This window comes from Lactuca sativa, chromosome 1 (genome assembly GCF_002870075.4).
Source record: "Lactuca sativa cultivar Salinas chromosome 1, Lsat_Salinas_v11, whole genome shotgun sequence".
Lineage (NCBI taxonomy): Eukaryota > Viridiplantae > Streptophyta > Magnoliopsida > Asterales > Asteraceae > Lactuca > Lactuca sativa.
This window is the reverse complement of record NC_056623.2, coordinates 84,999,261-85,016,832: the sequence shown is the minus strand read 5'-3', so window position 1 is coordinate 85,016,832 and position 17,572 is coordinate 84,999,261. Positions and strand designations below refer to the sequence as shown.

At 36.1% G+C, this 17,572-nt stretch overlaps 1 protein-coding gene across 1 annotated transcript; it reads left to right on the top strand.

Annotated features, from left to right (window-relative positions):
- The first annotated feature begins 13,464 nt into the window (after window positions 1-13,464).
- Window positions 13,465-16,778, top strand: LOC111887848 (G-type lectin S-receptor-like serine/threonine-protein kinase LECRK3). The gene has a single exon (XM_023883989.3). It carries the CDS (start codon window positions 13,492-13,494, stop codon window positions 15,889-15,891), a length of 2,400 nt encoding a protein of 799 aa, XP_023739757.1. The 5' UTR covers window positions 13,465-13,491; the 3' UTR covers window positions 15,892-16,778.
- The last annotated feature ends 794 nt before the right edge of the window (window positions 16,779-17,572 follow it).

The window sequence follows — 17,572 nt, the reverse complement described above, 5'->3', positions numbered from 1 at the left end:
CCTAGCATATCCATAAGGATTTACAGTCTAAAGCTTAACTATCAAACAATTGACAATTTATACCCCTTTATTTAATTAATCTCTTTAAGTCACCAAATTAATTCTAATTAATTCTATGACTTATATTAATCAAATAACAAATATATTATTCATTATATTATTCTCATAATATATTAATAATATTTACTCTCTCGTAATAAATCATCCTATCAAGTTGCTATGGTGAAGGCAACCCAAAAGGACCATGCACAACCAGGTCAAATACTTGCCTAATATAGTTGCAGCCTTAGACACTATTCCAACAGTCTCCCACTTGGATAAGTCTAGTAACTATATTCACAAGTACAATTCGGTTTGCAATCGTAGCTCTCAAAGATGTTGTCAAACTCTGATCTAATCAATCTTGTCCTTTAGATAAGGGAACATACAGTCCTCTATTAGATATCATGCTGACAATCCTATGGAATGGTTAGTCAAGCATTTAGGTTTCTCGATCTCTGATTTATTCGACATAGAACTTAATCGAACACATCAATTCAGTTCTGACCGGGCCCGACATATAAGTCAAATCAAATCATCGAGCGGCCGAGATATCGCTTTTACCTTCTTAGATAAAAGTTACAGATAAACTTCGACTTATATGCATTTACTTATTCATTAACCAACTATACACAACAATACGTTTTATAACACCGAGTTACTGATGCGTTTTCGTATTATCAATGTATAATCAATTAACAAATAACAAATCATATATCTAGGTTTTAAGACCGTATGATATTATCGTCTTGCGATCACCTTTTATATCGTATTCCATAAGGTGATTCCAGCAAGCGCGGGTTTGTTCCAATGCTCAAAACTAGTTCATAAGCACTCATAAACGTTGCAGCAATCCTTTGCTATGTCTAACACCATTTAGACATTCTACACACCAGTTCATGACAATCTTCATTCATATCTACTCCCAACATATGAACGATTGTGGACCATTTGAACAATTTCTATTATTCTTAATAATCTTAATTATTCTGGAAGTCAAAACATGCAAAATGAAACAATAGCTAAACAATTTAACATAAGATAGTAACATTACTCATAAATAAAACTCCTTTATTTAATCATCAAATTTCAATTACATTTATCTATTACACGTTTCTAATACTATCTAATCTATGCTAATATCATCCTTCAGCCCAATACTATTAGCATGCTGCAAGTGCTTAACCCTACTCAGTCCCTTCGTAAGCGGATCTGTTGGGTTATCTTCTGATGATATCCTCTTCACTACGAGTTGTCCTTCTTCTACACGATGTCTAATGAAGTGATACTTTCTGTCGATATGTCTTGATCTACCATGATCCCTCGGTTCCTTGGTTAAGGAAACCGCGCCTTCGTTATCACAGAAAATCTCCATTGGCTCCTTTATGGCAGGAACAACTCCAAGATCACCGATGAAGTTCTTTAGCCATATTGCCTCCTTCGACGCTTCGCTCGCTGCAATGTACTCTGATTCGCACGTTGAATCAGCTACGGTTTCCTGCTTGGAACTCTTTCATGTCACCGCTCCTCCATTTAAGGTAAAGACCCAGCCCATCTACGAACGGTAGTTGTCCCTGTCGGTTTGAAAATTGGCGTCACTATACCCTCGCACCTTCAAGTCATCACTCCCTCCGAGGACTAAGAACCATTCCTTCGTCCTCCGAAGGTACTTAAGGATGTTTTTCACCGCAATCCAATGTGCTTTGCCAGGATTCCCTTGATATCTGCTAACCATGCTCAAAGCGAAGGCTACATCAGGGCGAGTACAAGTCATAGCGTACATGATTGAGCCAACTGCGGAAGCGTATGGTACTCGGCTCATTTCTGCTATCTCAGCTTCGGTACTAGGACTTTGAGTCTTACTCAATTTGGCATTGCTTTGTATCGGTAGTTCTCCCTTCTTTGAGTTTTCCATACTAAAACGTTTTAGTACCTTCTCTAAGTAAGTATTCTGACTAAGTCCAATTAGTCTCTTACTTCTCTCTCTTACTATCCTTATTCCCAAAATGTAAGAAGCCTCTCCGAGGTCCTTCATAGCGAAGCACTTCCCGAGCCAGGACTTAACCTCCTGCAGAGTCGGGATGTCGTTTCCTATGAGTAATATGTCATCGACATATAGAACGAGGAAGCTTACTATACTCCCACTGGCTTTGACATATACACAAGACTCGTCTTCGCTTCGTACAAATCCAAACTCTTTGACTTTCTCATCGAAGCAAAGATTCCATCTGCGAGATGCTTGCTTAAGTCCATAAATGGACTTCTCAAGCTTACACACTCTATTCGGATGCTTCGGATCCACAAACCCCTCTGGCTGAGCCATGTAAACATCCTCAGCCAACTTTCCGTTAAGGAAAGCGGTCTTGACATCCATTTGCCAAATCTCATAATCATGAAATGCGGCACTAGCTAGCATCACTCTAATAGATTTAATCTTCGCAACTGGTGAGAAGGTCTCATCATAGTCAACTCCGGGAGTTTGAGTAAAGCCCTTCGCAACCAATCGCGCTTTATATGTGTGTACGTTTCCATCCACGTCGGTCTTCTTCTTGAAGATCCATTTGCACCCAACGGTCTTATGTCCGGGCACATAATCAACCAAATTCCAAACTTGGTTATCATACATGGATTGGATCTCGCTATCCATTGCCTCTTTCCACTTTGCAGACTCCGGGCCTGCCATGGCTTCCTTATAGCTATTAGGTTCATCAAGGTTTACTAGTGTACCATCACTAATATATGTGTCCCCTTCGGTAGTAATATGAAAGCCATAAAACTGGGGATGAACTCTAACTCTATCGGAACGTCTAAGAGGTAAGGATTCATCAATCGGTTCAACCCGAGTTTCCTCCTCGGTTTGAATGCCAGCGGTAGAGGTTCCTTCATCTATCGACTCTTGAATCTCTTCAAGTTCGATTTGCCTCCCACTGTCTCCTTGGCTCATGAGTTCTCGCTCTCGGAAAACTCCTCTCCTCGCAACGAAGACAACATTGTCCTTCGGTCTATAGAAGAGATATCCAAAGGATGTATGTGGGTAGCCGATGAAAATACATCGCTCACTTCGAGGTTCAAGCTTGTCGTGAGTATCTCGTCTTACGAAAGCCTCGCAACCCCAAACCTTGATATGTGCCAACGAGGGAGCTTTCCCTGTCCACATCTCGTGAGGTGTTTTGGCAACCTTCTTAGTAGGGACTCGGTTAAGGATATGGGCGGCAGTCTCTAAGGCATACCCCCAAAAAGAGATAGGTAGTGAAGCACGACTCATCATAGAGCGAACCATATCCAATAAGGTTCGATTACGCCTTTCTGCCACACCATTTAACTGCGGTGTCCTAGGAGGCGTCAATTGTGAAACTATTCCACACTCCTTGAGATAATCGTGGAATTCAAGACTTAGGTACTCTCCTCCTCGATCGGATCGAAGCATCTTGATTTTCCTGCCCAATTGATTCTCCACTTCATTCTTGAACTCTTTGAACTTTTCAAAGGTGTCTGACTTTTGTTTGATTAAGTAGATATACCCATATCTACTATAGTCATCGGTAAAAGTCACATAGAAGCGGTTCCCATCCTTCGTGGTTGATCTAAACGGTCCACATACATCGGTATGTATTAGGTCCAATAGACCCTCGCCCCTTTCACATGTACTCGTGAAGGGTGACTTAGTCATCTTTCCAAGCAAACAAGACTCGCATGTGTCATCTTCCCTAAGGTCGAATGACTCCAACACTCCATCCTTTTGGAGTTGGGCTATGCGTTTCTTGTTGACATGTCCAAGACGACAATGCCACAAGGATGCTTTCTCCATACTAGTGGAAGAATCAATATTTAAAACATCATTTCCTAAGTTATCAACAATCATAACGGTTTCATATATTCCATTACATGGTATAGCTTCAAAGTAAAAGACACCATTTAGATAAGCCAAAATAGAACCATTCTCATTATTAAAAGAAAATCTAACTCCTTGTCTATATAAACCATGAAATGAAATGATGTTTCTAGCCATTTCTGGCGAATAGCAACAATTGTTCAAATCTAAAACCAAACTATTCCTAAGCACTAAAGAATACACTCCAATCTTGGTCACAGGCGACGATCTTCTGTTCCCCATGATTAGATTGATCCTTCCTTGCTCCACATCCCTACTTCTTCTTAGTCCCTGCACATTAGAACAAATGTGATAACCACAACCGGTATCAAGAACCCAAGAAATAGCATGATTAGAATCGTTAGATTTGATTGTGTATATACCTGCGAAAGATGGCTTGATCTTTCCCTCTTTGATTGCTTGCAGGTAATCCGGGCAGCTTCTCTTCCAATGTCCTATCTTGTGGCAGTGGTGGCACTCTGCCTCCTTTGGGTTAGAGCAGGGCTTAGCGGGATCAACTTTGGTCCCACTAGAAGAGGCACCATATCAGGTTTTCACCTTGCGATAGTTCTTCGATGAAGCTTTCCTCTTCTTTCCCTTTCCTTGACCAATAGCCAAGACAGGAGCAGCGGGTGGATTGGGAGTAGGTGCAACAGACTTGTCCTTGAAGTTGCTCTCAGCGTCCCTCAAGAGACCTTGGAGTTTGCTTAGGGTGACCTCTTCTTTGTTCATGTGGTAGGTCATCCTAAATTAATTGTACATCGGAGGCAAAGAGTGAAGCACCATATTGATCGCCAAGTCTTCACCGAAGTCAACATTTAACTTGCGAAGGCGGTCGACATACCTTTGCATCTTTTGTAGGTGCACGGTAAGAGATTCTCCATGACCCATCTTAGCGGAAATCATGTTGGTGAAAATCTCATAACGCTCTTGTCTCGCGTTTTGGTGGTATCTCTCCAATAAGTCTTGGTGCATCTCGTACGGGTACATGTCCTCGTAGGACTTTTGGAATTCGGAGTTCATGGTAGCGATCATGATGCAATGTACCTTCGTTGCATCTCGCTCATGCGTCTCAAAAGCGGTGATTTCGGTGGGAGTAGCAACTTCGGGGTTGATTTTCTCGAGCTTCTCATCGAGGACATACTCCTTATCCTCATAGCGAGCAATGGTGCGAATGTATCTTATCCATTCACTAAAGTTCGTTCCATCGAAGGTGACCTTTTGGCAAAGGCTCATCAACGTGAAAGAACTAGCAGCAACGTTGTTTGCGTTCGACATCTACAATTAGAAAGGACAAAGATAGATTAGAATAAGAATCCCTAATTATCACCCAATAAGAAAAATTAGGGCTAGGATCCAACAATAACATTTACATACTAGAAAAGGGATGTCGTAATCTAACATGCAAATAAATTGAAGGTAAGTGAATGACGATTCACTAATTCTCCATCACAAAACTTAAACTATTAGTCCTAAGTGTTTTTGAGAATTCCTAGGTTCGGATGAGATTCATTGAAACTATTCAATGGCATGTTTAAATCTCGATATGCCTCTCTTGTTTGTGACTGGGATACCGAGGATCACAAAGCGGGTGTGAATTACCATGCAAATTCACATGGTGCCTTCATTGTAACGATCACCTATTCGATGTGCCGGTAAACCACACACGCTCCATCGAACTATGATAAACAATGAATCACCCTTTGCCACCTTCTTGTAGAACCAATTAGTGTGCCGGTAAACCACACACGCTCCACTAACTTCTTAGCAAGGTGCAAAGTGTAATTTCATGGGATTGCATCAATTCACTTTTCCTAAAGTAACTAAGATTGGGAAATTTTTTGAAATATTTGTAGTTACTTCATATTTCTTATTATACTTTTAATGAGAGGATGAGGTTGCCCTATCCTACCCGTTCGGCTAACGACCCTCCACCAATCAAGCAAGCGGTGGGTGTGAGTGTACACCCATTAAGCGCCATTTTATAGGCCGCAACCTTATACCCACCTTATAGACCGGCTTCGTGAATGAGGCCTACTAACGGTAAGACTAGCATTTAGTTATACATATATATATTATTCTAGTAATATCATATTAGTATAGGGTTGTATTTTAAAACTTTTAAAATCTAGGGTTTGAAATTTAAGTTGCCTAAATTAAAACTTTTAATCACAAATATAAATTTCAAAAATTGTGGGTAAGTTTTAAACATTTAAAACATGGAGGATCAAATAACAAATAATTCCAATTAACAATTAATATCCTAATTATCTATATTTGATTTTATTCAAGATTTCATTGAAAGATAATTACCAAAATAATTAAAATAATTAATTAATTATCATATAAGGAAATTAAATATTTTATTAGTTGATAAATACCTTTAACTAGATCAAGATAATAGTCATATATATCAAAAAATCGGATTTGGATTGATCTATTATGATTAAGGTAAGTTTCCATAAGATAATTATGAAAAAATCCCGAATCTGACCATTCCTGACGCCTGGACTCGCCGAGTGCACAAGGGGACTCGCCGAGTCAGGCCTACTCGCCGAGTCCACCTTGGAACTCGCCGAGTCCATGACCCAGAAACCTAAAAATCGAATTTTGTAGTTTTGTTTCAGTTAATCAAGCAACAATTTAAAGAAAACCAAGCTAGGCTCTGATACCACTGATGGGTTTTAGCCATAAGAACTTTCCTATGTGCGCATGCAAAACCCTAATGCTTGGATCTAGGCTTTCTAATAAACATGCTTTGAGTCCAAGACTTCTAATGACTAATTAGGCTAAATAACAACATTGAAATAGATCTAGAATCATACCTTTGAGTTCCTTGTTGATCTTGAGGTCTTAGAGCTTCTAGAGTCACAAATGTCACTCCTCTAATGGCTTACAAACACCAACAGCAAGGAAGATGATTTAGGAGAGAGGAGAGGGGAGGAAATCGGCCAGGGTTCTCTTGCTTTAGGAGAGGTGCCGATTTCCTTATGCCATGGGGTCTATTTATACTTGTAGACTCCTTAAGGGTTACAACCTAAACCCTAATTGGATAATCTTCTCTTAAGGCTATCCAAATCCTTTCCATAGATAAGCCTTGGACGATTTTGAAGCTATCCTAGCTTCTAGAATCCGTCCCTAGCATATCCATAAGGATTTACAGTCTAAAGCTTAACTATCAAACAATTGACAGTTTATACCCCTTTATTTAATTAATCTCTTTAAGTCACCAAATTAATTCTAATTAATTCTATGACTTATATTAATCAAATAACAAATATATTATTCATTATATTATTCTCATAATATATTAATAATATTTACTCTCTCATAATAATTCATCCTATCAAGTTGCTATGGTGAAGGCAACCCAAAAGGACCATGCACAACCGGGTCAAATACTTGCCTAATATAGTTGCAGCCTTAGACACTATTCCAACATCTAACACTCCTAAGATGTTCATGCAACCCTAAATACCTTGGATCTATGTTTTCACTAATTATACATGCAATGGTGTTTCCAAGGTATTAAACCTATGACTAGCATACAATTGTCATATATCACACAAGAATCTAGTTAGGATAACATACCTTATGGTGGGGATTGAAGTCTTGATGTATCTAGCCTTAAGAGCTTAGCCCAATAGTGTGGAAGCCTCAAGTGGAATCACAAGACATCATGGACAAAGCAGGAAGTTGAGAGAGAATCTCCATGCACCCAAAATCATCATGAACTTAAAGAATACACAAGTGTTGATTTTGGGCAATGAAGTATGTATTTATATGTGGGATTTCTAGGGTCATGGATATAACCCAAATCCATACCCATGGGTCTTATGATCCATGATTCATGTGGCCCAACTCTTTTTGTATTTATACATAAACTTGGTCGAACATGGATCATAAGCCCAACACACATGAATATAACTAATTAAAATATTTAGTCCCCATAGATTTAATTAGTCTGTTTTTATCATTAAATCAGTTTTAAATTAATTCTTGATCAATATTAATTAAAACCATATGATTTCATATTAATATATTACTACTTATAATATATTAATAAATCATATATAATCTTCTTCAGGTGTCCATCCAAACAAATTGTCCTGATGATATGCAACCCAAATGGACCATGCTACTCTCGGGTTAAGTACATACCAGTAATAGTTATGAGCTTAGACATCTAATCCAACATAAAGTTGATTGGATGTTAGAGAAGGATTATAATAGACATTTCAATGTGATATAGAACAGAACAAGCTTGTCATCAAGTATGTTCTTCATCATACTTTTTTATGCAAATGATATGCATTAGTAATCAAATCAAACAAACATTGAACACTTATTTTGTGATGAATTGTAGGAATCAACTTAATATTAAGGAATTGGCTATTCAATTTGGATGTGTTAGGCTCATCCCTCTTGTTGAAAAAGGATTATCATTGTAAGTTCATATCCACCCTAATGATCTAATTATTATTCATCTTCCATGTCTAAATCTGATTCCATTCCATATACATAGATCGATTCATGGCATCTATATTTGGTTGTTGTTTTTCAATTGTTTTATGTAGTACACTCGCATATCTTATTGTACCCATGTTATAAAATATAAATTTGACCGACTTCATCCTTCACAAATCAAAGATGCTAATAGAAGAAGGCCAAACAATCCTCTTTATGATAAACGAACACTTTACATACCCCCTGATGTTTTGAGGACAATGCCAACGTCTCAAAAAGAATATTGGAGTGTCAAAAGTCTATACATGGATGTTATTATTTTCTTTATAGTGGTTAGTTTTTGTAATTATCTACTATTGAAAATGATTATACAAATGCTTGATTTGTTAGATTTGAATTCTTTTTATATGGAAAATTCTATGAGCTTTATGAACTAGATGCTGATATTGGACATATGGAACTTGATTGGAAAATGACAATGAGTGGTGTCGACAAGTATTTCTATAGTGATATATATATATATATATATATATATATATATATATATATATATATATATATATATATATATATATATATATATATATATATATATATATATATATATATATATATATATATATATATATATATATATATATATTGTATACTTCGAATATCTTAACTATTTTTTGAAGTTGTTTTAGTAAATTTGCATCTATTGTTTGCATTTATTTAGAATGGTATCACAAACAATGTAATTGATGATGTTACTGAAAGGCTATTGGCTCGAGGGTAAGTTACTTAAATGCTCAAAATCTTGTCATTTGTTGATTTGTTACAAGTTCTTAGATATTCATTAAATATTTATTCATCAATTTACATAAAATTTGAAGGTATAAAGTTGGGCGAGTGGAACTATCGGAAACATCAGAGCAAGCAAAATCAAAGGATTCTATAGCTTTAATTTTTATCACTTTTATGACCTAAATGTATTTCCATTTATGCTATGGATAAGTGTCATATTTTTTTTCATTTGTAGATAAACGTGTCGTTACTTATTTAAATATTATGTTTCTAAATGTTTTTGTTATTTATTTAAATATTATGTTTCTAAATGTTCATAGATAATTTAAAGAAAATTAGTAAATGTGGTTACAACATCAACCTTGATCAATGGCAACATTAGGCATCAAGTTGTTCATCTTCTTGCTATAAAGGAGGTATGTTATATAACTTTGTTTTCATTGCCAATATATAAATATTATTAAAATACTTTATTTAAATATAACCATATTCATTGATCATTACATTTTTGTACAGGTTATAAGAAGTGATTAAACTGCATATGGATTTGCCTTTGTTCATGTGCACCTTTAGATTTAATTGACATGTATTTATATTTTTGTTTAAAATGGTTTAAAATATTGATGAAACACAATGAAATTATTATTATTTTTCATGGGCTAAAATTAAATTAGTTTATTATTTAATATTATAACGAATAAAATGTATTGCTATAAGTAGCATGAATTCTAGAATCATGTGTAATGAGCAGTTAAAAACATATATGACAAAATATTTTTATTATATTGAGTCAAATGAAAAATTGCCACTAAAAGTAGGATCAATTTTAGAATTGCATGAGTTTTTAGCGGCACAAATTATGTGCTACAACATAGTTTTTGTCTATTGTCGCAAATAAGAAAGTAACACTAAAACCCTAAAAACAGCAGCGGCAAAACTGAAAAATGTCACTAAACAGTTTTAGTGGGAGCGCTTCTAGTGCCGGTTTTTATTTATGTCGCTGATTCTCTTTGAGACATTATGTTACACTTTTTTAGGTATTTAGTAGCACTTTTTGTGTGCCACTAAATGGTGTTTTGTTTGTAGTGCAAGCCGATTTTTCTAAGTGTCTTTTTTGTTTCATAATGTGACGAGGGGACACGGTTTACTTGAGGAAATGAAGTTTGCAAAAACTCAAGAAGCTGATCGAATGAACTATTAGTCAATTTTTTGATCACCTTGATATGCATCAACTTTGCTAAAAAGTCAAGGAACGAAAACGAACATTCATGATATAATTTTAATTGGACTTCCTCTAACAGCTTTTGAAATCCATCTTCGACACCGCTACCGTTGGTGGTATCTGGGTTCCCTTCGTCGCAATTGGTATCATTTTCAATCACACCCTATAACATCAGCAATAACATCGACAACCTCGTTACTACGCGGTATGTCTTCGACAACCGGGTGAGTTGTATTTTCGCCATGATACTTCCATATAATATAATGTGGACTAAAACCATGTTGAAGTATATGAAATTTTATTATGGCTAGTAGTATAAATTTATTGATATTACATTTGTTACACGGACATCTGATTTGACCTTTGTTATCGACGTGTTGTTTGAACCTCTCGAGAAAAGATTCGAGTCCTTGTTGGAACAAGATAGCGTTACGGTTTTCAATAGTAGTCAATTTTTTAGCAATTGACATGTTGCAACTGAATCATAGGTTAGGTTTTAGTGTTTACTCTACAAGAACTAGAGTTAGGATTGACTATTTATAAGTGTAGAGTAACCGCTCAATCAGATGGAATAGAAAACCGGACAACAGGAGAGTATTCACAAGGGTAGACTTCTAAACCCACTTTTTAAATACCTTACCTCATATGCAAATGTGTATTACATGATTGAGCATTTAAGAAAAATTCACCAACATTTCCCCTTAGCTCCTAAGTATATATAAAATTATATACCGAGGAGTAAATAGAAAATAACAACCAAATATTTCTTAAACAATTGATCATTTAATACACATATATATATCATAAATGAGGTAAGGTATTCAAAAAGGGGACAACCATGTAAAATGGGGACAACCCGAAATTAATTTCTAAATAAATTTCAGGCGGGTATTTCTAGGCTTTTGATGATTTAATTAGAAGAGACTTAAACTAAAAAAACTTACTTTCTTATTATAGCATTGTGCTTTAGCTTCTTAATTTTGATTTTGATTTTTTATTATGGCATTGCACTTTCAACGATATTATATATTTGTTATTTATATCATCTTTTTTTTTTTTTTTTTCATATTTTGATTTTTAATCTCAACTTATTTTTGTTTTTATTTTTCTATTTTGAGAAAATTATAACTTAGTAGATTTAGTGTCTTAAGTTTTCATTTTTATTTTTTCTTATAACATTGTATTTTAAATGATATTATATATTTGTTATTTATATCATCTTTTTTTTTTCCATATTTTGATTTTTAATCTCAACTAAAATTTGTTTTTATTTTTCTATTTTGAGTAAATTATAACTTAATAGATTAAGCGTCTTAATTTTTCGTTTTTATTTTTTATTATAACATTGTACTTTAAATGATATTATATTTATTATTTATATAATATTTTTTTTCCATATTTTGATTTTTAATATCAACTTATTTTTGTTTTAATTTTTCTATTATAATACTTTAAAAAGACATTGTAACTTAAAACATTTTTTTTCCAATTATAACATCTTATCATAACATACATATACATCCAATAATAACATATATACATACTTGCAAATGCATTTAAACATATTTTTTTCACATATAAATACCTACATTTTCACATAAAAATGCCTACATTTCATATACATACATTTTTTCATATATATACACATATACATATATTTCATATAGAAATACACTTATACACACATTTTCATATACATTTTTTTTCATACATACACATACATATACATTTTTCATACTATCCACACAAACACATTTGCATATACATTTTACATACATATTCATACATTTTATCTAGACTTCACATACCAAAACATACACATTTCACATACCAAAATATATACATTTCACATACATTTCATATCATTTACATGAGGAAAAAAAGAAGAAGAACAACTTGCTGTTGCCGGAAAAGGGAACCTGTCGCCGGAAAATTCGACCGGTTGCCGAAAAATGGTGACAATGGTGGTGTTGTGGTGGTGGTCACCACCGGAGTTTACTTGAAATCACAAAAAATGAAATTAGGGTTAAATGTTGGTAAGAAAACAAGAGAAATAGAAAAGGGAAGAGAAAACGTACTTTACCGGAGGTTTATTGTCGGTGGAGAAGCTCGAAATTCGCCGGAAAACACCGGGAATTAGCGGAAAACACCGGAAAATGAAAGCCTAGAAGCAATCTATGTTAGGTGGTTTGTGTTGTGTAGTACGCCGGAAAAATGCAGCAGTGGACGTTGGTCGCCGGAATTTTGCGAGAGGGAGGGAGAGTTACGCAGAAAATGAGTCGTCTGGGACGAAAGGTAGTCAAAAGAATGGTACCTTTAGCGGCGACAACTGAGGCATTAGCGGCGACAAGTTGGAGAGAAAAACACGTGCCATTCTACATTGATTATTAGCCGTCTGATCTCTACCATTGTGAGATGCCACATTGACATTCAATGGATTTTGAGTTCAATGGTTATTGAACTCTTCAATGGGAAAAATGAAAGTTTTTAATTCCTAAATATTTACTATAAATTACATTTTGTAACATTCTATTGAACTTTGTGGAGTTCAATGCATTAGGAAAAAAATTGTACAGTTGTATGAGTTGTAGAAAGACGATGTGACAATCCATTAAACTTTATGGAGTTGTGGATGACCTAAGTTAAAAAGAAATAGACCTTTTGTATTAATTAGTTTTGTAAGCGACTATGAATATGAATAGATAATTTGACTTCAAAACTCCTTAATCTTGTTTGTATTAATTAGTTTTGTGACTATGAATATGAATAGATAATTTGACTTCAAAACTGCACTGTTGTATTTATATATGCTGTTCGATTGTGGACCACAATTGAAAATTTATTTTAATTTGCCCGGTGGAATAATACCTGGTTCTGCTGTGCATGAAAAGAAAAGTACGTAAAATGATGAAATTAAGTCTTTACAAGAAAAGGAAAGGAGACCCACAAACGATGGTTCATTACGATAAGGAACCTTTAGTCACCATAAAAGACTTTGTCTTATTTTGTGGACTGTAAATCTTTTTGTTGATTTTAAGGCAAGCTTCTTTTCCTATTTTAAGAGTCATAATGTTGTCATTGTTGTCTATCATTCCACCAATTTCCTATGGCTGTAATCCTACTGCGTTTACTATTTATAACTATTTGCCTACCTTTTATAGCAGCACAACAGTCTAATGATTCTGTACCGGTTGGTGCATCACTCACTGCCACACCCAACATCAGACCATGGCTTTCATCTTCGGGTGAATTTGCATTTGGGTTCCAACAAGTTCAAGGGAACGATAATTTCTTGTTATCCATATGGTATGACAAGATACCTGAGAAGACGATCATCTGGTATCCAGAAGAAGGTCGGATGGTGCCTAGAGGATCCAAAGTTGAGCTACTTCGTGAAAGTGGACTCGTACTCACTGATCCTCAGGGCACACAGGTATGGAGATCTGGATCCATTTCGGGCGTTGCATCAGGTTTTATGAATGATACAGGTAACTTCATGATTTTTGGTAGCAATTCAAGCAAGATATGGAGTAGTTTTGATTATCCAGCAGACACACTGTTGCCGACTCAGGTTATATTGAGAGGTGGAATGATCATTTCAAAAAGGAGCAAAACAAACTTTTCTGGCGGACGATTCTTGTTTCAACTTCTTGAAGATGGGAATCTTGTTCTTAATACTCGAGATATACCCACAGGTAATGTTTATGATGCTTATTATAGCAGCGACACTTTTGATTCCTCCAATTCAACAAATCGTGGTGAACAAGTGATATTTGATACAACGGGATACATGTATTTATTGAGAAGAAATGGACAGACATTTACTCTTACTCCAAGAGGCTTACTTCCTTCCGGAGATTATTATTACAGAGCTACTCTAGATTCTGATGGGGTCTTTAGACAATATTACTACCCCAAGAATCCCACTGGCAATTCAAGCTGGGAGGTAATATGGTTTAAGCCAGATAACATATGTTTTAGTATGAGCGGGGTTCGAGATAGTGGAGCTTGTGGGTTTAACAGTGTTTGCAGCTTTGATGGTAACTGGCCAAGCTGTGAATGCCCACAGGGTTTCTCATTGCTCGATCCAAATGATCCAAATGGTGATTGCAAGCCTGATTTCACTCCAACCTGTGATGAAGTTGATTCAAATAATGCCGGAGACATGTTTGATTTCATCGAGCTCAATGGTATTAATTGGCCCCAGTCTGATTATGTGCACATGAAACCAACTAATGAAGAGAGCTGCAAAAGTTCCTGTTCTAAAGATTGTTTCTGTGCTGTTGCAATTTATGCAAATGCCCAATGTTGGAAGAAGAGGTTTCCACTCTCTAACGGGAGGAAGGAAACGTCACCTCCTGCAAAGGCGTTTGTTAAATTCCAGAAAGGTGATCCTCGTCCTGGAACCCCTTCTCAGCTTCCAGCAAAAAATAAGGATCAGAAAAGTCTGATACTTGTGGTATCGACCCTCTTTGGTACATCGGCGTTTGTGAACATTATATTGATTGGTGTGATTTGTGTGGGTTTCTTTGTAATCTACAAGAAGAAGGCTAGAAATATATATCCAATTAGTAAATCTAATATTGAAACGAATCTGGCTCATTTTACATATCAAGATCTAGTCGAAGCTACAGATGGATTTAAGGATGAATTGGGAAAAGGAGCTTTTGGGGTAGTCTATAAAGGTGTCATAGGGAAACAGATAGTGGCTGTGAAGAAGTTAAATGGGTTGGTTCAAGATGGTGAAAAGGAATTTAAAACGGAGGTCGATGTTATTGCAAGGACTCATCATAAAAATTTGGTGCAGCTTCTTGGCTATTGTGATGAGGGTGAGCAGCGGCTATTGATTTATGAGTACATGAGCAATGGTACTTTGGCAATGTTTCTTTTTGGAGAAACAAGACCTACATGGAAACATAGGAGTTATATTGCTCTAGGGGTTGCAAAAGGACTCGCTTACCTCCATGAAGAGTGTAGCATCCAAATCATTCACTGTGACATAAAGCCTCAGAATATACTTCTTGATGAGTATCATAATGCTAAGATTTCTGACTTTGGATTGGCAAAGCTTTTGATGATGGATCAAAGTCATACAAACACTGGAATAAGAGGAACAAAAGGATATGTTGCTCCTGAATGGTTTAGGAACATGCCTGTCACAGTAAAGGTTGATGTCTATAGCTTTGGAGTGTTGCTACTAGAGATCATTTCATGCCGAAAGAGCCTGGTTTTTGAGCGTGATAATGAAGGGGTGGCAGTTTTAACTGATTTGGCATGGGATTACTATCAAGGAGGTAGACTGGATGCATTTGTTGAGAACGATTCGGAGGCCTTAGATGACTACAAGAGATTGACATGGTTTGTGATGGTTGGTCTTTGGTGTATACAAGAAAACTCCACACTCAGGCCAACCATGAGGAAGGTCGTCCAGATGCTTGAAGGAGGAATTGAAGTGGCAGAACCTCCATGTCCGTGCCCTTTCTCTATTACGACTTGCAAATTGTAAAAGCTCTACTATATGTTTTTTTTTTTTTTTTTTTTTTTTTTTTTTTTTTTTGTGTGTGTGTGTGTGTTATCACCACCTTCCTAGTTGGCTTGTAATCTGTAAACAAATAAATTTTTGTGTGTGTGTGTGTTATCACCACCTTCCTAGTTGGCTTGTAATCTGTAAACAAATAAAGTGTATGTTGGATCATACTCGATTTGACAAATTAGATTTTCTTGACGACGGACCACCTATATTATCATCGACACCTGAGCCTGCTATGAAACCCATTATCGCTGCTTCTAACCAGTCCACTTCAACTCCTTATGGCCTTTGTGAGCCCACACTGCACTCCATTCCAGCAGCCCAACACGATGATCCACTTGAGCACGAGCCAACCTCTGTGCATCCTCATCACGACAATTCCACTCATCCCATGGTGACTTGATGTAAATAAAAAGTTTATGAGAATACTCACATTGTTGACTATGCATCGCTTGTTGATCACGGATTGCATGTTTCTTTATTTTCCAGTCATGAGCCCAAAGGTTTCAATTCTGCTTCCAAAAATCCAAGATGGTTAGTTGCAATGCATGAAGAACTTGAAGCCCTTGGTCAAAACAATATGCGGACCTTAGTCCCTCGTCCACATTACTCTAATGTTGTTGGCTCCAAGTGGGTCTATCGGACTAAATATAACTCAGATGGCTCCGTTGAATGTTTTAAAGCATGCCTTGTAGCTCAAGGTTTCTCCCAAATTCCCGACATTGACTACACATATACCTTTAGTTTGGTTGTCAAGGCTTCCACAGTTCACATTGTCCTATCCTTAGCTGTCTTGCATAATTGGCGTTTGCGTCAACTTGATGTTGAAAATGCTTTTCATCATGGTCAATTAAATGAAACTGTCTTTATGGAGCAACCCCCTAGATTTATTGATTCACGATTTCCGCATCATGTTTGCATGTTAACCAAAGCTTTATATGGATTAAAACATGCACCAAGGCCTTGGTTTCATCGTCTTAGCTTGTTTTTACATACCAATGGTTTCACTTGCAGTTGTGATGACACATCTTTATTCGTTTTTGCTAAAGATTCGTGTATTATGTACTTTCTCGTCTATGTGGGTGACTTGATTCTTATATGAAATCAAGAATCTTTTATTACAATATTCACTACACGCCTAAAACAAGATTTTTCCATCAAAGATCTTGGTGATCTTAATTACTTTCTTGGCTTGGAAGTCAGCTAAACTGACAATGGATTGTTTCTACAAAAAATGTTCTTACTTGTGGTGACCTACTTGACTCATAGCATGTTCAAACGCCTTTAGCTACTCATGAGAGCTTTATTCGAGGTGGTGCTATGTTCTCGGGCACTACTTGTTATCGCTCATTGGTAGGTGTCCTTCAGTACTTAACCATCACTAGACCTGATCTATCGTATGATGTCAATCAAGCTAGCGTATGATGTCAATCAAGCTAGCCAATACCTTCATGCTCCCACGTAAACTAATTTTCAGCAAGTCAAACGCATTTTGTGCTACGTTAAGGGTACTATTCCATTTGGTCTCACATTTAGCCAACCACACACCAACTCCATCTTGGGGTATTCTAATGCTGACGGGGTAGATAATACCGAACTTTTTTTATTTAAATGCATATTTGTTTAGCTTGTATTTATCTCTCTGTCATATTAGGAG